The 24842-nt window shown below is 38.1% G+C and overlaps 1 protein-coding gene across 7 annotated transcripts in view; it reads left to right on the forward strand.

Annotated features, from left to right (window-relative positions):
- MAGI2 (membrane associated guanylate kinase, WW and PDZ domain containing 2) overlaps positions 1-24842 on the forward strand; it is a 1118509-nt gene that overhangs the window by 1029499 nt on the left and 64168 nt on the right. For all 7 annotated transcript variants that reach the window (XM_074367572.1, XM_074367574.1, XM_074367573.1 and 4 more), the window contains one exon: positions 230-373. In XM_074367572.1, the coding sequence (XP_074223673.1) occupies positions 230-373 (144 nt within the window). The remainder of the gene's footprint in view (positions 1-229; positions 374-24842) is intronic.

Genomic DNA, 24842 nt, shown 5'->3' on the forward strand with positions numbered 1-24842 from the left:
TAAGCTATTGCAGTTCTTATAATGACCCAGGAAATTGTTCTGATCTGCTCAAACCATTTGAATCTTGTCTTGCATTTTGCTAGATGGTGAAGTCAGCTTAGTCCTTCTCACAGCATCATGTCAGCTGAAATATGTTCACTATGAGAGAAGAAGCACAAAGGGACTGGCCACAGAAACTTCTCTGATACTAAACAATTGTGTATTCCATTGTTTCTCTCCAACCCCAAAGGATTTTGATTATTTCACTGTGGATATGGAGAAAGGAGCCAAAGGATTTGGATTCAGCATTCGGGGAGGAAGGGAATACAAAATGGATTTGTACGTGTTGAGACTGGCAGAAGATGGGCCAGCAATAAGGAATGGAAGAATGAGGGTAAGAAAGTTTTCTTTTATACAATTGCTTAATTCTGAAAGAGAAGCCCATTGTGGTGTTGGGAGACTGATGAAGTGTGCAGTTAAGCAGACTGACATGAAGTAGGTGTTGCCTCCTTCCCATTTCATGATCCGATTTTCTAAAGGTTTGGCCAAACATTATTTAAGAATTATCTCTCATTTTTCTGCTTATAGCTTCTAATTGACAACTCTCAAATGTGGTGGTGGTGTGTGTGTGTGTGTATACCCACATAGTTCTCTAAAGAGTCAACTAAAGAAAATGGACAAAGTAAAGAAATCTAAGAAATAGCTCAAAATGGGAAGGGCTTTATAATTTTTTTTGTGTGGTTTCAGGATTCAGTTTTCATCTGAGATGGAACCTTACAAAATTTATTCTAGTTTTTCTGCTTTTTCTTCACATGGTTTTGTGTTTCTTGGGGAAATATTTCTTTTGAGTTGACAGGTCTTTGGCTGTGATATTGTGCAGACAGACAGAAGCAGGAGAAAGGGAGGCTAGGCCTCTTGGATACATGTTGTCCTTAAAAATGGTAGCAGTCAAAACGTTTCCAATTACAGTGTAAGTTCAGGGTGGATTTTTTTAATGTAGTAGTTACTTTGAGGCATCTGATTGGTGCACAACTGATTTTTCTTCTAAAGGTACAAAACTTGATAATAATATAGAACATCAGTCTCTTTCTCTGTAAAATGTCGTCTAGTGAGCACATACAAAGATTAGTTATTATAAATAAAATCTAGAATTCATTCTTGTGCTCCCTCCTTGCTCTTTCAGTTACTGTAGAAAAGCTATGGTTCTTGGGTTCTAGACCCTCAGATTCTTGTGCTGATCCTCACCAACCATTGCTCCCAGACAATGAAATGAATCTGTTATTCCTACCACCACGTCTACCATTTCTGTTGCATCACCTCCAAGTCAGTGAATCAGACACAGTGCAAAAGTGGAAAGTGTAAATGTGTCTATTTCTCTCCCTCCCTTCATAATCCTTTGACTGGAAAGTATCCAAGTTAGAATTTGAATCAGTCAAGGCTGACTGCAGAGAATTACAGCCCGTGCCCTGATCCAACACCAGCCTCCTTCTCTCACCCCTTCTATGTGTGGTTCTAAGATAGGCCGCCACATGGTTCCTTGGCTCCCAGCTTCCCTGCAAACAGAAGAGCACTTTCTTAACATGTTGCAAAGCCAACTCACAAGTTGTTCAATAAAAAATAAAAAACTCATTTTTGTAGTGCAGTTGAAAATAACACAGCATGGAAGTCATGAGTGAGATTACCAGAGCCCTGTGAGAGGATAGCCCCCCACCCCACCAGCGGACTTTAGAGGTGGCCTGTGTGGTTTCCAAGTGGTGACCACATTTTTTAACAAATGGTCTAAATTGCTGCTCAATATATTCATTTCTCCCAAGGCACAGAAGCCTAAATATAGAAGTACTCTTATGTAAAAAGAGTATTCTTTCTTACAGAATTTAAGCCAGAGCAGTAGTCCTGAGTGTAGTTCCTGGCATCAGATCCCCTGGGAACAAGTTAGACATGCAAATTCTCGATCCCCACCGCAGACCTACTGAATCAGAACCTCTAGGAGTGAGGCCACCAGGCTGTGTTTGTGTGACCCACCTTCTGGTGAATCTCATACAAGCTGAAGTTTGAGACCCACTGAGCTAGAGGGAAGTTGTCGTGACATAAGTACAACACAAGTAGCAGGTCTGTGGCTCAGGCTTGGTTAATCCCCCACCCAGATCTTGTCTAGGGAGTTTCCATCCTGTTCCAACAGTTTGCCTCAGGTCCTTAAATCCATGTAAACACAGATTCAGAATTCCATAGGCAGGTGCTCAATTTTGTGAAAGATGCTTTTTCTTCTGGCAGGTGAGAAAAATGAGTCCTCTACCTGGGTTTCAGAAAATGGTATTTTCACTTCTTGTCAAAGATTATAAAAATAAGCAATATTTTATCATTTTCCATGTCATTTTTATAAAGCAACTTATTCTTTGTACTAGCTGTCCAAAAGGAGTTATTATGCCAGTTTTAGATATTATGGATGTTTATTTTGATCTACTATATATATATATATATATAGTAAATATATATAAAATACTGAATATATAAAATACTAATGTATATATTTCACACATTTAATTCTCAAAGAAAGTTAACCACTTGAGAGTCATAGAAATTCTGTGGATCAGATTTTACTGGTTGATTTTATCTCTGATCTTTGAAATAAGGCTAGGAACTTGGCAGTGATGAATGGATGACTTTTTTCTCCTTTTATGGGTTCAATTTAATATTCAGATGGTTTGGATTTTTCTTACTCATGGATTCTTATGGCACCAGTGGAGAATTTGTCTAGGGTGACAAACTCCATGTCAGGGAAAGGAACTACTTCATCATGTAAGTTCAAAGGTCATCAGTACTTAAAGATCAACAGTTGTTCTTGATCATAGCACATAGTTAATTCAGATCCTGTTTCCATGTTTAATATCAAATTTAATCATTTAAAGCTAATCTCTTCTACCTTCGTTAGAACCTGTTAATTAGCATTAACCTTTAACTCACAGATATGTTTAAATTATTTCAACAAGAATCAGGATAGATTAATATCTACATGACTCAGTGGTTTGATTTATGTATAAACTGGATAGCATACAGGTTAACGATTTGGGAATTTAACAATAAAAGTAATTAGGAACCCCTTTTTCATCTTATTGTAAAGCTTCCGCTTGATACAGTTGGTGCCCAGAAACATACAGATCTTAAATACCCGTACAAATGATGTTTATATGGCAGCTGGTCACTCCATGGGTATCATGGCTTGGTTGTAAAGTTCCAAAACTTCTGAGAATAGGTGAACTAGACATTCACAAGCTATATTAAAAATAAGCTCAAGAAGAGGAGAAGCTAGCACCAGGTACTTCCCAGCCTTTAAACTCAGGCACGTTTCTCTTTGTTAATTGCGGTTCCTTCACCTTCAGTCTTAAAGCATTATTGCCTCTGTGACCGAGCTGAACACACGCTCCGTGATCAAGTAAGTTTGGAAAACACTGTATAGTTTTTTTCCCCCTTTTTCATGATCAGAAACAAAAGGGAATAGCTAGGAAATGATCTGGTAATAGCAAGATGTCTTAGACTAAACTCAGTGCAGTGAAGTTGCCCAACTCAGAATTAACTACAGCTGAAGACCTGGGAAATTCTGAAATATCATTTCATGTAACAGCTAATGAATTACTGTGCCCATAGGTTAGAGCTGTAAGTAACGCTACTTTTGAACACCGAGTTAAAAGGCATCAAATGTTAGCCTCTGAACCTGAGACTTTTCCTGCTTCTTTTATGTTGGTCTTGGTTGTAGGACATTGGTGCTATGTGCCTCTTTAGTAGTACAAGACTTTGCTAAGATTAGAGAAAACCAGGTATAGTAGGGGGTCAGAGGAGGTGGCTAGCACAGATGTAATAAAAACATCCCTCTCACACTGGGGATTCTGAGAAATGATGGCGCAGATATGTATTTTTAAAGCATGTCCTTAGGCATCCAAGAGAAATGCCAATGAACCTCCTATCTCAAGGGTTCTTCATGGATATTCATGGTAAGAGACAGATAGACGTATCTTCAGAGTGAGTCCCAAGTGAATGATCTCTAGCTTTTCTGGGCACCTGCAGCAGAGAGAATTTTCTTAGCAGAAACCTTTGGCAAATTAGACTGTCTGACTTTCAAATTGATTAATAAGTACTCCCACAGAACGTGAATTTTTTTTCCTCTTAAAAAAGCATTGTATGTTTACCCAACTTTAAAAAAAAAAACACTTTCTTTCCATTTGATAAAACAAGAGTTAAATCGGGCAAGTATCCTGAGAGTACTTTTCCTGATAAGGTGTCCTGATAAGGTCAGTGGGTTCTATCAAAATATGAGGACGTACCAGCAGCAAACTACAATCAGAAAATAATGGGGATCCTAGGATGTCACTTATATGTGGAATCTAAAAAAATGACACGAATGAAGTTATTTATAAAACAGAAGCAGATTCACAGACATAGAAAACAAATTTATGGTAACCGGGAAGAAAGGGGACCGGGGAAGGATAAATTGGGAGTTTGGGATTTGCAGATACTAACTACTAGTTATAAAATGGATAAACAACAAGATCCTACTGTATAGCACAGGGAACTATATTCAATATATTGTAATAACCTATAATGAAAAAGAAAATGAAAAAGTATGTTTATGTATAACTGAATCACTGTGCAGCACACTAGAAACTAACACAACATTGTAAATTGACTACACTTCAATTGAAAAAAAAGAGAAAGTAGTGGGGGAAACAATGGCTCCTTCTGAGGATAAGACTTACAAGCCAAGTCTTGATATGGGGAAAGGATAAGAAAATCTTTTTCAGAAGATCAACTCAATGCTCATTTAAAAGAGAGTTTCTAGAACCCCCTTTAACAGAAACATATAAATGAATTTAAAGATTTACTAAAAATATGACTATTTTGATCCTTTCTAAACCCTCAGCCCCATTCTCAACCTCCAAAATAAGCAAACATGTTGCATTTGCTTTATTCAACTTAGAAATGTCAGTTCACTTTGTTGAACCTCAGTGCCTCTAAAATAAGCAGATGTATCTACTGTATAGAGTTGTTGGAAGGCATTGAAAAGTTTTTCTGGTGGAAGTACTGATTTTTATTATTAAGACAAAGGAGTGAGGTATTAATTTGTGAGTGACTTACAATACTGAGAGAGACTTAGATGTTAAGATACATCATGAAATAGAACTTGAATAAAATTATGCAGTTAGAATAAACACTGAGAAAAACCATGTGAGACATAATTACATGAAATACTCTATTAAAAAAAGAGTAGCAAGTTTTGACTTTAATTACTAGCTAATGACTCAACATCAATTAATATTGATGTATTAAAGATACAAAACAAAACAATCTGTAAATGTAGAAAATAAGGGGAATGGGAAATAAAAATAATAATTCTCACATCTGATTACCTTTTTTCAGTCATTCAAGAAGGCTAATATCAGAAGAGAAACACAGGTGACATTCAGATTTTTAAAAAAGTATTAGAAATATTGATGGATCTGCTTTATAAATAAAACTTTTTTAAGCTTGTAAAATAATCTAATAAAGTTCAGAAGGGTAAAATTTTCATAACTGATGAGTAAATCTCTGGTACAAAGCTCTTAGGGACACACTCTAATTAAAAACTGAAAATAAATAGAAAACATAGGCAAAAAATAATGAACATATGAAGTAATTTACTGGTCAAACTGTGAAGTAGGGAATCTAAGAAATCAGGAGACATTTGAGAGGAAGGGATATTAGTTGTAAGTGTTTAAGTAAAAATCTGAGAGTCAAGTTAAAAGATCTTGAAAGGAGATCATTTGCTCTTAGAAAGGTAGCATGTTTTCCTGTTTCCATAAAAGTATAATATATTCCCCACTTCCATAGAATATATTTTTATTATAAAAAAGTACATAATTTTTAACTTCATCACCTTAATAGCTGAACAGGTGTCAATGCCTGTTTAGCATTGCATAAACTTATTTATAAATAGCATACCTTTTTCCTGAAACTCAGATGACACAAAAGTCAGTGGGCCTTGGAATCACCTACAACGTTTTGTAAGAGTGAATAATGTGCAAAAAAGACCCTGATTAGCCACTTTTTTTCTTTTTTTTTTTTAATGAAAAGAAAAATTCATGATGGCAGCTTTGTTTTTATTTGTCGTTTCTGTGGTCCAGGCATGACTAGCCTGTGACTAGACTACAGAATAAAACTATTTTATTTCATTTATTGTTTTTATTTATAACCATTTAGAAGAATATTTCTAACGTGTAATAGTATCAACACTAACAGTGATGTATAAACACCCATGAACCCATAGCCCAGCTTAAAAAAAAGGAGTATCTCTGGTCTCCCGTGAGTCCATTCTCTTCCCTCTCTCCAGCCCCCAGAGGTAACCAGCACCCTAAATGTTGCCATTCCTTCTAGTTTTACCACATGTGTGTGTACTTCTCAACTATATCATTTAGTTTTGCACACTTAGTGAACTTTATATAAATGAATCGTAAGGTACATGTTCTTCCCTGTGGTTTGCTTTTTATACTTTATGTCCATAACACTCATCCAAATTGATGCATGAAGCTGTAAGTTATTCCATTGTATGAATATGCTACAGTCTATGTTAGTTATCTATGGAGAGTTGAGGTTTTCCCTGTTAGTGGACATTTGGGTTATTTCCAGGTTTTTGTAACTAATACAATCCTGGTACATATTTCCTCCTGCACATATGCAAGAATTTTTCTAGAACAGACTATACCTAGGTGGGCATATATTTAACTTAACTAAATAAAACAAAAATATTTCCCTAGGTGGTTGTACAATTTTACACTCATACCAGCAGTGGAAAAGAGTTTCCCTTACTACACATTCTCACAAGACTTGTATTTCAGGCTTTTACATTCTCATTCTGGTAGATAGAAGATGACATATCACTTAGGTTTGAATTTGCATTTCTTAATTACAGAGATATTCATCATCTTTGCTTTAGGTTTATTGGGCTTTCATACTCCCTTTTAAATAAAAATGCCTATTCATATCTTTTCCCCATGTTCTGTTGAATTGTTCCTTCTTTCAAGGTTGATTTTAGAAGTGTTTATATGTTCATGGTAATAGTTTTTCATCTATTGATGTGTTAACAGATACCTTAGCACAGCTTACAGCTTGTAGTTTTACTTTCTTTATGGTGCCTTTGGATAAACAGAAGGTCTTAATTTTAGTGCAATTGACTCAATCAACCTTTTCCTTTATAGTTTCTGCTTTCTGTGTCATCTTTGAAAAATCATTTCCTAACTCATATTCTTAAAGATCTCCTACATCTTCTTCTAAAAGTTTTATAGTTTTGCTTTTCATATCTGAATCTTTAATCACCTAGAATTGATTCTCTGTGTAGTAAAAGGAAGAAATCAGAAATCCAATTTCAGTTTTTCCGTATGGATAGCCACCTGTCACAGCATCATTTATTGGATAAGCTCTCGTTTCTCCAGTATGCAGTGACAGCTCCATAATAAATAAAATTTCCGTAAATGCAGTGGTCTGTTTATAGATTCTTTATACTGTTCTACTGGTCTATTTGTCTATACTTGTATCAAGACTGTACTTTTCTACCTTTTAAAAAGTCTCGAGTTTTGCTGGAGAAACTGCCCATTCCCTCATCCCTAGACATACATCTGAATTCTTCAGGAGGGTTTGGATGTTCTTGGGCCTTTGCCCTTCCATGTAAAATTTCAGAAGTTACTTGTCCTACTGGGATTTTTATTGGAATTGCTTGGAATCCATAAATAAATGGGGGAAAGCTTACATCTTTATAATATTGAGTCTTTCTACAAATGTGATATAATCCATTTATTTAGGTTTTCCATAAACTGCTTGAATAAAATTTCAGTTTTTCCCATGATACCTATAAATATTTCACTAGATTGATTCTAAGAATTTGCATGTTTTATTTTGCTCTTGTATTTAATGGAATATTAAAATTACCTGTTTGTGTTCCCAGTGAAAAGAAAAACAACTGATTTTTTAATATTGATCAACCATATCTTACAAAATTACCAAGCTCTTATTACTTTAAATAATTTATCTATAACTACTTCTGGATTTTCTACCTAATCACATTTTATGCAAATAATAAGAATTCTGCATCTTCCTTTTAAGTTCTTTTATTTCTTTTTTTATTTTATGCATTTACTTGGCACGCATTACTTCAGTATGATGCTGAATAGCAGTAGTTAAAGCAAGCACTCTTATTTCTAATCTTAAAGTGAATGCTTTTAACATTTCACCACTAAACACAATGTTTAATGAGTTTATATAGATAACATTTATCAGATTAAGTATTTTCCCTTCTAGTATTTGTTTGTTGGAGAGAGTTCATTATGAATACATTTTGAATTGTAGGTACTATTTCTGTATCCATAGAAAGCATCATATGATCTTTTTCCTTTAATATGCTAATTAAATCATATTAATAGATTTTATGCTAAATCTCTCTTGATTTCCTCAGATAAGCTCTGCTTACTCATGATGGTGTTTTTAATGCATTGTTCAATTCAGTTTTCTATTATTTTGTTTAAGATATTTACATCTATGTTCTTAAGTAAGATTGGCCTGTCATTTTCTTCTCCTGTAGTATTGGGGAATGATTTTGACTTAGTGCTATAGTAGCCTTATAAAGTGAGAAAGAATAATCCTTTTGTTGTTGTCTGGATAAGTTTATGTAAATTAAGAATTCTCCTTGAATGTTTGGTAGAATGCACCTGTACATCCAGCCAGGTCTAGTATATTTTCTTTGTGTGAAAATTTTAAACCACCACTTAGATATCTATAACAATTAGGGTAGTCTTAGATTTTCTATTTCTTCTTGAGTCAATTCTGATAAATTTCTTTTTTTTTTCCTGATAATTTATCTACTTCAACTTAGTTTCCAAAGTTTTTATAATATTACTTTATTGTATTTTTAATATTTAAAAAGCATTTATATTTACGTTCCCTTCTGATTTATTTGACCATTGTTTGTGTATTCTTTGTTTTTCTTTATTAATCATGCCAGGGATGTGTCCATTTTTTCACTCTTTTAGAGAACCAGCTCACTCATTTATTCTCTTCCTTATTTCTCTGTGTCCATCTTCTTTGGGGTTTACTCTGTTCTTGTTTTTCTTGCTCCTTAAGATGGATGCTTAGATTAGTAATTCTGAAGGTTTCTTTATTTCTACCAATGATGTATGAAGTTAAGTCTGTCGTTTTCATATGTAGTATGTTCATTATTTTAAGTTCTAAACATATTCTAATTTCTACTAGGATTCTTTCCACTAGTTTTTCTTTGACTCACAATTATTCGGAAGGTGTTTTTGTTTTTTATTCCTAAATATATGAGGATTTTCTACTTAGTTTTCTATTCTTGATTTCTAGTGCACTTCCATTGCCATCAGAGAATATAGTCTATATGAGCCCCATCTTCCAAATTGGTTGTGGCTTACTCTTTGGTCTTACATGTATTCAGTTTTTTGTGTATGATCCATGTGTGCTTGAAAAAAATGTGTATTCTGTAATTGTTAAGGGCAGTATGCTGTAATATGTTCATTGGGTAAAGCGTGGTTATTGTATTATTCAAATATTCTGTATTCTTTCTAATTTTTAAGTAATTAAACTGGGTGCTTTAAAAAATTTCTTGTAAATTTTGTAAATTTTCCTTTGATCTGTCCAGTTTTACTCTGTATGTTTTAAAGCCTTGTTATTTGGTACTCAGATATTTGTTATATTTTCCAAGTGAATTGAATCTTTTATCATTATACAGCAACCTACCGCATCTCAGTGCTTTTTACTTATAAGTCTGTTTTGTCTGATATTAGTAAATACACTGGTTTTCTTTGGTGTGTCTCGTACCCTTTGCTTTCAACCTTTCCGTGTTCTTATATTTTGTGCTTCTCCGGTCTACGTAGCTAATGTATTTTTTAACAATATATCTTAACTAGATCATTTTAGTCAATTTATATTAATTTTGATTACTGATATTTTTAGTTAATTGTATCATTTTATCTATCCCTTTCCTGTCTCACTCTTTTTATTCCTTTTGCCTTCTTTTGAACAGTCTTTGGGCTTCCAGTTCTCATAGGCATCTCCTATTAGACTCCTCTTTTGTAGTCCCAAAGCTGAATTTTCTACCTTTGATGCCCATTTATGAAAATGGAAACTCAAGTTTCCCAGGGTCAGCAGCTATTATGTGGGTAGCACTCCCTTGCCCTCTAGTCACACATTCACTTTGTGTTTGGCTTCAGAGGATTCTTTACTTTCTTGCCTGTTAGCCATGGTAAGGTCATTCAGGGTATCTAACCCACCATATTCACATACGTCACGTTTACCCAAAATGACCAAATTATGGTCGCTAAAATGACATCCAGTCTTAGAGCTGGCAGTTAGGCTCTCTCTCAAAGCGTCTCCATGTTGGAGCCCAGAGGGAGCCTCCACATGCCGCTGCAGTCATTCTGTAAGTTATCTTCCTCCCCAGCTCCAGCCGCATTGGTGTGGGTCCCCTGCTGACAAAGCCCCTGAGGAGTCCTTGTCGCTGCTGACGCCCTGCCTGAGACCTCCACGGCCAAGGTGCTGACCGCGGCAGCGGGCACAAGGCTTCCAGCCTCTGTAATGCGCAGCCAAATTGTGTGCTATTTATGTTTTCTCACATTAAATCCATTGTAAAGGGGGAAAAAAAAAACTTTGGCTCCACCTCTCCTGTGTTGAGTTGGCAACATTCTTCAACCACTCCGAGCCTTGGTTTTTCCCTGTGTTAAATGTAGCTAATGAAAAAAGAGAAACCCTTAGGCACTTCTTTTGCAAAGGGAATAATAGCTGGCCCTTGTTTTCCTTTCTGTAGGTTTGCTTTAGTAGGTGTATTTTCTTAGACTAAAGGGTGCCTGGGTGGGACTTCAACTGCATAGAGGTGCCCTGAGATGCTGCTGAGTTTGTGGACAAACACATACAAGCTACAGGAAACCCTGTGATGGCCCCAGGCAGAGAGAAGCAGGGTCTCCTCCTCACCCTCGGCCACACTTTGCTTCCTCGCTACTGTAGCAGCTCTGCCTGACCCACAGTCTCAGAAAGGTGAGGGGTGGACACAGACTCACAGCCTGCAGAGCCGGGTGGGGGCCACACACGCGCCTGTATCCATCCTGAGGAGCCGCCTCTGCTGCTCAGGCCAGCTGTGGAACACTGGCTTCTTCCTTCTATGTCTTTGAATTTTCAAGAGAAAGCAAAATCTGTATTTTTAAGAATTAACCAGACTTAATTTTTTTTTTTAATTTAGAAAAGCTGTACAGGCCAGGCAAACAAGTCTACAGGCAATGTGAGGTTCCCGACTACACCATTTCTGTCACCTGTTGTAAACAAATCCGAGAGCGAGGGGAAGGCAGAATGGCTGGGGGCAGGGAGAGGAGGGGAGGCAGCTCTTACACCAGCAGGTCATGCAGACCCAGCACGGCTAGTCAGAAGGTCTAGTGTGCCCAGGTGTGATTTTAGGAGAGATAAATGCAGAAAGGTTTGAAATGCTTCAGAAATGTGCATGGTGAGAAACATATGTGTAAACTTTTGATCTTAGGCCTCATCTTTGTATTTGAAATTTTAAAGGTGGTTTTCATTCCGAGGAAACTTATTTTGGTGGCCCACATTACTTGGTGTCTGTCATCTGCTGTTGGATCTCAGGGGAGTCTATTCTGGGAGGGGACATATTTAGTAGTGTGTAGATTTCTGGTGACAGCTCAGAAGAATCCCACCTTGTCTTCCACCGGACAGAGGCTGCTTGTCTGGATCATGAATGTGTGGGCCTGCCTAGCTGCCTGAGTGTGGGGAGGGGCCCTTTATTCATCTTGCTCATATCCTGCCATTGGGTTTGACTGGCATGACATACTGTCTTGAATGAATATGCCCTTGAGTCCAGACAAACAGCAGGGGGGCTGTCTCCCTTAGCAAGAAGAGACTCTCTCACACAGAATTTCCCAGCGTTGGGTAAAGGGCGGGGAAGGTTGGATAAAAATAGTGAAATACATTCATCCATGGGTCTATCTCAGTTTGAAGAGTCTGTCTATGGTCATTCATGCACATTGAAGCATTATGTTCACTTCGTTCGTTTTCCATCAGCTACTGTAAGATACTGTGTATCTTAAGCTCACTCTGTTTCTTCCTTACCTTAAAGACTGGCTTAGAGGGAAGTTCTCACCTGTCTTAGTGACTTCATAGTCCACTCCCTATCTTGGCCCCTTTCCTTTTTCCTCAGTCTGTTCCTCCTTCATAAGGAAATATGGGGTAGTAAAAAGGGCAAGAGCTTGACAGACCTGATATTCAAACCCTGGCTCAACAATTCATTGGCTTTCTAGCTCTGACCTTGGATGAGTCACCCTGTGGAGGGCTTATAGCTGCTCTGTAGCACCAACCACATCTCAGGCCTACTGTGGGCAGCTTCAGGGGCGGGCATATCGGGGCAGAGCGGGAGAAAGTGTCCTCCTAGCTTGCAGGACCATTTGAATCACATCGGGTCCTTATGTGCTGCCAGTTATTTAACAGAGTCAGTTTTACTCCTCTGCAAAATGGGAATAATATTTTCCAGGAAGGTTAAAGTGCCTACTTCAATATTCCTGAGTTTCCTCCTGTTGTTTCACTTCCTCCTTCTCCCCAAGGGCTCTTCTGTTAAAAGACTCAGTACTCGTAAGTGCAGAGATACAGAATGCATTTTGTAAGTGTATGTGTCAAGAGGCTATGAAAGCTTTGAAATACAAATCAACATGTATTTGCCGCCTCCTCCCCCAGTCTGTTAGATAAAGTGGTTCCTTTGCGAAGCACAAATCGGGTCTATCTGTCCATCACTTCAAACCCTGCAGTGGCACCTCATCTCTTTCGTGGTAAAGATCAGACCCCATCACAAGGCTGTTGCTGCCTTAATATTCTAGCCCTGCCTCCCTCTCCAGCTCTTCTCATCCCCTCTGCTTTTCATAAACCCAGCAGCCAGGCTCTCCATCTCTGATAGTTCATGTGCTTCCCTCTCCTCTTCGCCCGGTTAACTCCTGGTCGTTCCCAGCCCAGCTCAGGCACCCGGATTCTCCCCTCTCCAATCAGGTCACATCCACTTAATACATCTACTTTGTAGTAGCTTTCCTGGTGCTAATTTTACATTTATGTGTGTGATTATGTTAGGAAGTATAAACTTGGTGAGAGCAGGAACCATGTTGCTCTGTGCTCCCCACTAGACCCCAGTGCCCAGCACTGTGCGTGGAGCATGGTGGGCTCTCAGCAGATGTTCCAAGACATGAACAGAAGTCTTGGAAGTGCAGAACACCACAGGCTTGTCTTCCAACTCTGGAAGGTCACTCACTAGGCTCACTGAGTACATGGCCACACAGGCACTTGATGAACCAGGACTTGAGATTTCCTAGATAACTGCGTGTATGAAACCATGGGCAAATTCAGTCTAACTCACAGTGAGCTTTTTATGTCCCAGTGCCTCACTGTAAATGCATCATCCTTTTTGAGGTACATTTAATTATTACAAATTTTGCAGTATCAGTAAGGTGGCATATGTAAAACCTTACTATGCCTCATATTTTTGAAATGCCTTTAATCTTAAACTCTGACAGTTTGCATCTTGTTTTCCTCATGTGTAAACTCCCTATCACCAAATGTGAATGACAAGGTAAGAGTGGAAATAAAGTAAAATAAGGTCAAAGAGGAAATAATGAAGAACTTCAAAAGCATGAGGCATGCAGAACATGACAGAATAAAGGATTACGAGACAGGTAATCTTACAAGCCTATCAGAGAAGGTCCAGGGGAGAGCAGCGCAGTTGGTTGAATGATGGGGAAACCTGCGCTTAGCAGAATAGTCGAACTCTGCAGAGTTGAGCCCCATCGAGTCAGTGCAGATAAATGAGCTAAGGAGGTTGATAAAATCAAAAGCACGAGAGAAGAGATAGAACAAGGGCTTAAGGGAGGAATAAAGTCATTGTCTGGGCTCGGGTGGATCATTTCAGGGGCCCTGCTTTGCAAAGATCACCCACCCAGTGTTTCATCACCTCCGGGTGCAGACACTCAGTAAACACAGGAAGCTTATCCCTGCATAAAGTGTGAGCCTTTACGTGTCATCACAGCTGTGTCACTCAGCTGCCTGTGGTCTCCCAGCCACCACTCTGAATCACCCTTCAGATCTCTGCAAACGCAAGGTTTTCCCTTTATTGTTTGATTCTACTCTGTACCTTTTATGAAGGAAAAGAAAAAACCTCCCACAAAGATCAAATCCATTACCTTTCTCTTTTCAGAGTCTGACCTATGAACACTGTGTTAAATGTGCTACACGAGTTCCTTCAGGAAAGAGGGAGTGCGTCACCTTGATTAGAGAAGCGAGCCTGGGGCATCGGGGCCCCTCTCTGGTGCTAAACTCCGTTGTCAATTATTCAGGGTTCATTATCCCATGCGGGGTGGGCTCCATTCCTCTATCCTGTTTGTTCTCTTGGTGCTCAACTTTGAACCGTCTCCGAAGCAGCTTCCCATGAGGGCTAGTTAACGGTTTGGTAAGGAACCAAAAGGTCAGTGTTAGGACTGTGTCTTGATGAGGAAAGACATAGACAAAATTGAATAAATTAGAAGTGAGGAGAATCTTTGCATTTTAATTATTCATCTTTTTTTTTCTTTTTTTTTTTACCCATGGAAAAGAGTGAGAACATTTACAAACCACTGCTGTGATCTGGCAAACACATTTTACTTGCCTCTTCAGTGCAGGGAGAATTTATGAGTATAGTTTCCTCTTTCATACTCAGCCATCATTTCTCTGTCTTTATCTGAGAATAAATCAAGATTTCTTCTCTCTTCATTTTTATGAAATGTCTTCCTAGTATTTATGCAGATTGGCCATCCACTTGAAATTTTTTTCATCCAATCTCTCCCTTAGACCTAAAGCTGAACCCCCGGGTGGGTAGAGAGTCACTTGGTTTGCTATATCTACGACTCCACTTCTCTGTTTTAATTAGGAGAATGGACATGAAATACATCTTGATCCCGATTCACACAGGATTTTGTTTGTACAGCAGAGCAATTCAGAAGATACCACAAGCCAGATACTCTATTCTTCAAATGTGATTCCAGGCTATTCACATTTCTTCTCTGAGTTACCCCGTTGTCACTTTGGCAAAACAGCATCCTCAGACCACAGCTCATTCTTTCCCTGGGGCTGCTTCCTGGCACTTGTACTATTGAACAAAGAAATGGCGTTTGTTCCTGCCTGTGAAACATTGCTATCTCCTCTGGGACGAAAAGATTGTTACTGTGTCTGACTCCTGGCTGATTCAAGCTGACAAAATACTTGTGTTTCAATAAGTACTTCTTCCCTATATTGGGATCCACTACCTCTTCTTGATCCTGTGTGAAACAGCACAGTGCCAGGCAGGCTTGTCTCATTATTGGCCAACTTTGGGAGCTGTGGACCGACATCCCTCCCAGATGCCTAACCTGAATTTCCAGCTGCCTATTGGATGTCCAAGGCACTCATTTTCTATTTTAGACCAGACACCAGTTCTTGACATGAGGCCGTTCCCTATCAGTGTCTCATGTCTTTGTGTAATTATCTGCCAAAAGGATGACTATAGCACTAGTCTTTAAGACACTGTCAGCAATGTTACTCTCTTGAAGGAAGGAATGGAGACTCCTCAACCTATCAGCATGACTTTGCTTTGTATGAGATCTTTAGAGAAGAATGATTGAGCCCAGAAAGGAAAGTTAAGGTCAAACGTAAGGAAGCATAGAGAAGGATTAATGAATATTGAACATTGGGTCATTTTTAAATATTGCCTTCCTAGCACCAGAGAGAAAGGGCAAAGAAAACTGGGAAGTGCACCTCACATTGGAGGGCACTGGGGAGCAAGTTGCCAAGTCAGTGCTTGCAGTTAGCCGCTTGTTCAGGAGTGTGCTGGGTCCTGAGCAGGGGTTGGCCTGAAGGAAGTCAGAACACATTGCTTTAGACTGTGTCTTTTCTGGAAACGGACATATGCCTTAAGGAAACTTAAGTCAGTTCCCAATTTATGCATTCTCTTCTTTCATTTCATTGTCGCTGTCACAATACAGACTCTCACCTTCGTTATCCTGAACTGTTCCAGTAGCCAGATGTGTCCCACCTGTCTCTAATTTTTCCCATTCGTGCTTCACACCACCACCCAAATTATATTCCTAAACAGCAGGTGGAATCAAGTCTCATCTCCTCAAAAAGCTTTCTACAAACTCTCTTTGCTTGCAGGGTAACATCTAAATGTGTTAAGTTTTTGTGGTGGTGGTTTTTGTGTTTTGTCTCTCTCTCTCTCACTCTCTCCCTCACTCACTCCCCCCACCCCACCTCTCTCTCTGTCTCAGACTTTCTACAGTCTGGCCCAATGCAGTTTTCCATCTTACATGCTACTCTGTGCCGCCAACTTTTACTCCAAGCATTGCTGCTTCCAGGACACACGTTGCCATTTCACTTTCATGTCACTCTTCATCCTTTTTTCCCCAAGTGGAATTTCCTCTCTGTCCATGTCTATCCTAAAACCCTACTCATCTTTCAGAAATCAGTTCTGACTACCCCACAAAGCCTTCACTGAGTCCTGCCTCTCACTCCCACCCCCTGGTATCAGAGGGCACCGGGGAGCAAGCTGCCAAGTCGGTGCTTGCAGTTAGCTACTTGTTCAGGAGTGTGCCGGGTCCCATTCTCATGAAGTACACCCATTGTACACTTTTGAATATATTTTATGAATATAGTAAGATTGAAAAGATATTCTAGAATATATGTGTGCAGTTTAAACAACAATGATAAAATAAGTACCCACAAAACACTACCCAGCTTAGGAAGTAGAACAAGGCCAGGATACCTGAAGCCCTTTCTGTCACCTCTCCCTACCATCCCTGCGTCTGCCACAGGGAACTCCTCTCCTGAAATCCGTGTTTATCGCTCCTTTGCCTTTATAGTTTACCACATGAGGCTATACCCCTCAGTAATAAACTGTTTCATATCATATGCTTTTGAACTTTATTGACATAGAATTATATTTTTTGTATTTTATTGCTTTTTAGCTCAACATTGTGAATGTCACCTCCGTTCATGTGTATTACTGTAGTTTTTTCATTTTCACTACTGCATGGTTTCCTGTTACATGAATATGAATTCCTCTGTCTGCTTCCTGTTGATGGGCATTAGAGTGATTTCCAATTTCTTAGTATTAGAAACTATGCTGTTATGAACATTCATGTAAAGGTCTCCTGGTACACATGTGCAAGATTTTCTCTCAGGAAAAATTTCTGAATCTATTCCTAGGAGTAGATTTTTGCTGAGTCTTGGGTTCTGGGCAACCTCCTATTGACTAAATAGGGCCAGAAAGCTTCCAAAGTATTTGTACCAATATGTATGCTCCTACATTCAGTATATGATTCCCTGTTGCTTCATATCCTTGTCAGAATTTGATATAAAATCAGTATTAAGTTTTTGCTAGTATAGTAGATGTGAAATGCTGTACCATTGTGGTATGAATTTTCTTCCTGATTTCTAATGAACATCTCTTTATGTGTTTGAGTTAATCATTTTCCTCATCTGTGAAATGTATGTGGATGTCTCCTGCCCACATTTCTGTTGTTACTGCTGTCTTTTCCTAATTGATTTATACATGATAGATACTGTATTTTTGTTGGTTACATGTATTGCAAATATCTTTTCCCAATTTGTGGCAGCTCTTTCTCCTTTATGACCCCTTGTGATGAAATCAAATTTTTGATTTTTTATGATCAAATCCATCAGTATTCTCTATTTATTTGCATTTTTGTGCTTCAAGAAATCCTTTCCTATCTTAAGGTTATATTGTTTTCTAGAAGTTTTAAAGTTGAGCCCTTCACATTTAAATCTATAACCCCTCAAAAATTTGTTTTTCTATATGGTAATGAGGTAGAGAGTCATCCTCAAAAATGTTTAACGACAGCATTTAGTTCATTTCAGTGTATAGTGACATTTAATGTATTAGATTGTAAACACCAGAATGTGTGATATTGTATCTTAGTCATCTCTGTATCCTCCACTGTCTTAGCACAACACTTTCTGCCTAGGGGGTACTCAAGTTGACCAGAATATCATGGCCACTGGACACCTCCCAATGCCCCTGTCTTTACAGTGTGCTTCTGACAACACTAGGAAGAAAGCACTGTAGCAAGAAAGGGACATAATGGCTTTTTCCTTCATCTTCTTGGACACCTCCCCTTCCCCACCCCATCCTCCACAGATGTTCCCACAAGCTGCTCCCCTGATCCATTCCTCATAAGCACAGCTGGACAACGGGACTCCTAGATATCAGGGAACATTGTGAATGGCAGCAGTTTTGTTTGAGCCCACAAGAGCCTCATAGTACACCTCCCAGCAGTAATGTAGGAAGCCAGGGATCGTCCTCAACAGTGTGGAACCCATCCCAGCCTTCATTCAGACTCATCCCAGCCTGCGTGGCTCAGACATCACTAATCATGGAGAAGAATCTGTTGTTTTGGGGTGCCAGTTTCCCTAACCACAGGCTGGCAGTAAAATGAAAATTCCAGTGGATTCATTTTGCTTTTTAAGCACAGAGTGAGTTAAGGTGGCACTAAATGCAAGTATAAGGTTCTTTTCTGAATCATACAAGCATGAAAGGGAAGTACTTCTATACCCAGCCTGGATACATTTATGTCTGCTCTTCCTATGCTTTCGATATGAGCAGTTCAGCATGTATTTATCAGAATAAACATTTCCAGAATATGCAGAGAAGCACTGTGAAGACTGGGTGGCAGAATAGCCTAAAGGAGAGAGTCTGGATTTGGGCAGATTCCTGCTTGGTCAGTTACTTTCTGAGCAGCTCAACTTCCTCATCACAAAATGGAGATGAAGACACACCTACCTTGCAGAGTGTTTGCAGTCACTAAATGAGGTAATTAATACAAGTGCACAGCACTGGCTGGTGTGTTCTCAGTCATCAATAAGTTCTTTAAGGGTGATGATGATGAAAAAGAGAGTGAGGAAGAGGAATGATGATTGATTATGATGAAGTGACCCAATCCCTACTCTCTGGAAATACATACTTTATGACGTCTGCACAGATCAATAATTCAGAACAAAGCTGATTGCAGTAAGAGCTAAAATTACCATAACCATATTTTCTAAACCAAAAATGGAATTGTGGAAGTGTGATCTGATAAATAAATGAATCCAAGAGCATATGGGGATCTAATATTAGAAACCGGGATTGTCCCAGGGTATCTGAGACAAGCAGTTCTCATAGCTATAATAGAAGCGCTGATCATTTGCCATAAGGAAGACCAGTGTTGTCTTGGAGATAGTCCCGGGAGGAGATGATATTTGAGTGGGGTCCTGATGTGCCTTCAACAGGTAGATAGGAGGAAAGAGAGGAGGAATTCTGGGTAGCAGAGGGAGTATCACAGAACAGGACAGAAGACGTGGAAGACATGGCTGTATCCCCCCCCCCCCAGGACCTTTTCATTATATAGAAAAAATTGCAGATCATCCTCAGGACTCCAGATATTCCCCTGGGGTAGGAATGGAAGCTGGGAAAATAGATGGGGGTAAAGTTAGCAGGAACCTGAGTACTACCCTGACCCACACCACTGTTCAATCAAAGCAGCTTTGCTTTTTGTGTGTCATTTATTGCCTTTCTGAAGTAAAATTAAATTTGTAAAGGACTTTCTATTGCTTATTGGAAGAGAAAAAAAAAAACGTACTGGATAGTATGCTTAGCCCTTGCCTTGTTTTCTATAACTAATCCGTATGATGCTTTTGGTGATCCTGTGATGACCTTTGCTTTAGTTACTTGTCTTTTTTTTTTTTTTTTCAATCTTTATTTTTATTTATTTATTCATTTTCTAAACATTTTTTTAATTATAGTCAGTTTACAATGTTGTGTCAATTTCCAGTGTAGAGCAAAATTTTCCAGTTATACATGAACATACACATATTCATTGTCACATTCTTCTTCACTGTGAGCTACCACAAGATCTTGTGTATATTTCCCTGTGCTATACAGTATAATCTTGTTTATCTATTCTTCATATGCTTGTCAGTATCTACAAATACAGACTCGGAGTTCAAAATTTGTAGTTACTTGTCTTGCAAAACTGAGCTCTACTTGGGACAAAGGTCAGCAGTGTTGTGGATGTCATTGAGGTCAGAACCAAACTTTGTGTCGGTTTTTTTTTGTTTTTTGTTTTTAAATATAGTCAGTTTACAATGTTGTGTTGGTTTCTGGTGTACAGCATAAAGTTTCAGGCATACATATATTCCTTTTCATATTCTTTTATTTTAGGTTACTACAAGATACTGAATATAGTTCCCTGTGCCATACAGTAGAGACTTGTTTACCTATTTTATATATAGTAGTTAGTATCTGCAAATCTTGAACTCCCAATTTATTCAGACCCTCTCCCCACCCCCAGTAACCATAAGTTTCTTTTCTGTGTCTGTGAGTCTGTCTCTGTTATGTAAGTAAGTTCATTTGTGTCTTTTTTTTTTTAAGATTCCACATATAAGTGATATCATATGGCGTTTTTCTTTCTCTTTCTGACTTTCTTCACTTAGAATGACAATGTCCAGGTCCATCCATGTTGCAGCAAATGGCATTGTTTTATTCTTTTTTATGGCTGAGTGGTATTCCATTGTATAAATAGACCATAACTTCTTTATCCAGTCATCTGTCAATGGACATTTAAGTTGCTTCCATGTCTTAGCTATTGTAAATAGTGCTGCTGTGAACTTTGGGGTGCATGTAACTTTTTGAATTAGAGTTCCTTCCAGATATATGTCCAAGAAGGGGTGGGGGGTACAGGTCAGTGGTAGAGTATATGAGTGTGTGCTTGGTATGCGCAAGGGCCTACATTCAGTCTCCACTGTGTCTATTAAGTGGAATAAGTAAATAAATGGATGGATGGATGGATGGATGGATGGATGGATGGATGGATCGGTGGATAGATAGATAGATAGATAGATAGATAGATAGATAGATAGATAGATAGATAGATAGATAGGGCCCAAGGAGGATATGGAACAAACGCAACCCAGTCCTCAATGCAGGGTTGTGTGATTCAGATTGTGATTCAGATTCTTTTGTGGGGAAAGGGAAGCCCTTCTGAATGTCAGCTAGGAGGTGAGATAGTGACCTTGAACGGTAGTTGTTGGATACCCTGAGAGGAGCACTGGTGGGAAGTTTACAGAGTACAATATAGCAGCCTCCCAGCCTGGTCCTAGAGGGGTGTACTGAATAGACAGGCTCCTTTGGAATAGATGTGACCCATGTCTGAGCTCCTTAAGTTTCTGAAGATGAGTTAGAGAGGCCTCTACAGGAAAAAAGAGCAACTCAGATGTGTCATGTGGGAACACAGAATGTCATCTAAGAATGTCGTCATTGTAAGAAGAGTGTGAGAATCAGTGAATTGCAAAGGTTTTAAACTCTTGATTGTAGTCCCACTCATTTGTTCTGGCCTATTTTAATTGGCCACACTATTATCATGAGCACATCAAAATGAATCCATGTACATGTTCCATTTATCTCCCAGGTATCCAAGTGGCAGTGAAACTTACATTTAGAAAGGGTAAACTAGAAAATAGAAATTCACAGGAAATGTCCAAGAGAACATGGCCACCGTTAGAAAAAACAGGACACAAAAGTGTGTCATAGCTTTTTGTGCTAGCAAAGATGCTGCTGCTTAGTGGAGCAAGGAGACATGGAGTAAGAGCTCAGGGAAGCTCATACTTCACATGCTTTTGTGTAGATCCTAATAGTAGATGACATAAGTGTTCTCCTATTAGAGGCAAAACCCTGCCTTTTTAGTGATATATTATTGCTTTCAAAAATTGTCAAGGATATCTAATTTTAAAAAGGGACAGAATAGTTTTTAAAAGTTCTCTAGGTAATTGTGATGCACACCTCTAGCTAAAACCCACTTTTGAATAGGCTAGAATAGGCAGTTGAGCATTAAATGGACCACTATTGTAAAACATACAATATAAGGCCAAGAAAATGGTTAATCCTTTATAACTCAATTGTTTCCTAAATACTTCACTAAGGAAATTATAGGATGGTTAAAATAATTCCACTGTTACTTATGTGATTCATTCTTTCAAAAAAATACTTTTAATTTTCTAAAGACCTCTTAAGCAGCTATGGATTGACTTCTAATAAAACCATTGTCTGCAAATTACAGTTAAAATATTTGAGTTAGTAATTGGTTCTTTTATATATATGTATATATTTTTTTATTGAAATATAGTCAGTTTACAATATTGTGTCAGTTTCTGGTGTACAGCATGATAGTTCAGTCGTACAGGAACATACACATATTCCTTTTCAAATTTTTTTCACTGTAAGTTATTACAAGATATTGAATATAGTTTCCTGTGCTATACAGTATGAACTTGTTGTTTATCTGTTTTATATATATTAGCTAATATCTTCAAATCTCAAACTCCCAATTTATCCCTTCCTACCTCCTTCCCCCTGGTAACCATAAGTTTGTTTTCTATGTTTTTGAGTCTATTTCTGTTTTGTAAATAAGTTTGTCTTTTTTTTTTTTTTAGATTCCACATATAAGTGATATCCATATGCTATTTTTCTTTCTCTTTCTGGCTTACTTCACTTAGAATGACAATCTCCAGGTCCATCCATGCTGCTGCAAATGGCATTATTTTATTATTTTTTTATGGCTGGGTAGTATTCCTGTGTATAAATATACCACAGCTTCTTTTCCAGTCATCTGTCGATAGACATTTAGGTTGTTTCCATGTCTTGGCTAGTGTAAATAGTACTTCTGTGAACACGGTGCATGTATCTTTTTGAATTAAGGTTCCTCCTGGATATATGCCCAGGAGTGGGATTGCTGGATCATACGGTAAGTCTATTTTGAGTCTTTTGAGGAATCTCTGTACTGTTTTCCATAATGGCTGCAAACAACATTCCCACCAACAGTATAGGAGGGTTCCCTTTTCTCCACACCCTCTCCAGCATTTATTGTTTGTGGACTTATGAATGATGGCTGTTCTTACTGGTGTGAGGTGATAGCTCATTGTAGTTTTGATTTGCATTTCTCTGATAATTAGCGATACTGAGTATTTTTTCATGTGCCTGTTGGCCATTTGTAGGTCTTCATTGGAGAATTGCTTGTTTAGATCTTCTGCTCATTTTTGGATTGGGTTGTTTGGGGTTTTTTTAATTAAGTTGTATGAGCTGTTTATGTATTCTGGAAATTAATCCCTTGTCAGTCTCATCTTTTGTACATAATTCTCCCATTCCATAGGTTGTCTTTTTGTTTTGCTTATGGTTTCCTTTGCTATGCAACAGCTTGTAAGTTTAATTAGATCCCATTTGTTTGTGTTTGCTTTTATTTCTATTGCCTGGGTAGATAGTAGTTGGTTCTTAATGTGTTTCATGATACTTCAAAAGTGAAGCAGCAAGATGAAGTGTAGGTATTGTTAAACCTGAAATTCTGGTAATTATTCACTGGATGTAACCTAAAGATTTTGGAAATCATTTGTATTTGAAAATGAGGGTAAGTGTAAGATTCTAAAAACCTTCAGTCATAAGATGTCAAGATTTATGTAAAGGGCTGTAGTAATCAAAACAATGGAAATGCTGGCACTGATACAGCCAAGTTAACCGAGGGACACTGTAGGAAGCTCAGAAGAAGACCAACAGCGTTTTGTATTTGGAGACTCATATTTGGTTGAAGCAACACTGTAAATCAGGAGATGAAGGACAGATTCTCAATAACTGGTGCTAGGACAAATGGTTATCCACACAGATAAAAATAAATCCTACTTCTTACCTCACACAAAATCAGCTCCTGGTGGATTAAAGATTGAATGTGAAACACAAACTACTAAAACCCTTAGAAGAAAATTTAGGGAAAAATATGTTTATTTCATCTGGCTTGAAAAGGATTTTTTAAACAAATCACAAAATGCCCAAACATAAAGCAATATTATTGATAAGTGTGATTCCATTAAAATTTTAAGGGTCTCTATGACAGAACACCATGAACCAAGTGAGAAGACGAGCCTCACATTAAGGGAATGTGTTTTCAATACATAAAACAGACAAAGGCATGTGATCCTGAACATATAAATAATAAAGAAATTTTATGATTAATAAGAGAAAGACAACCCAATGGGAAAAAATGGACAAAGTAAGTGATGAAGAAATTTATGAAAGAAGAACTCTAAATAGCTAATAAACAACTGCAAAGATGCTCAACACTGTAAACAGCAAATGAAAGCAATAAGAGCATTTTGTATCCATCAGATTGGCAAATGTTTAAAAGTCTGGCAATTCCAAACATTGACAAAGATACAGGGAACTCTTTCTACTGGTGATAAAGTAAATCGGTGCTGCCACTTTGGATAGTAATCTGGCAACATCAGATGTATTTGAAGATGCACCTGTACCCTACAAATCAGCGCTCCACTGCTGTGTTTATACCCTGTTCTTGTTCACACACACTAGAAGACATTTTCAACAATCTTAATTACAGCATGGTTTTTAATTGCCAATATTGGGTGGAGGAGAAATCCTAAATGTGCATCAATAGTACAAAAAAAGAAATAGAGAGTATTTCTATAATGGAATATTATATAGTAGCTAAAATGACTGAACTATATCCACCAAGTAAATAAATTTCAACATAATGATTAGTGAAAAACCAAACTACGGAGTCACATATGTAATGATAGTTGTGTAAAATATAAACATTTACAATATCATATGCTGTTTATGAATATATACATATGAAGTGAACGTCATAAAAACCAGAAAAAGAAGAACAAGCATCAACTATAGAATAGTGGTTACCTTTGTTGGGAGGGGAATGAATTCAGAAGCCATTCAG

Source organism: Camelus bactrianus, chromosome 7 (genome assembly GCF_048773025.1).
Source record: "Camelus bactrianus isolate YW-2024 breed Bactrian camel chromosome 7, ASM4877302v1, whole genome shotgun sequence".
In the NCBI taxonomy this organism is placed as follows: Eukaryota; Metazoa; Chordata; class Mammalia; order Artiodactyla; family Camelidae; genus Camelus; species Camelus bactrianus.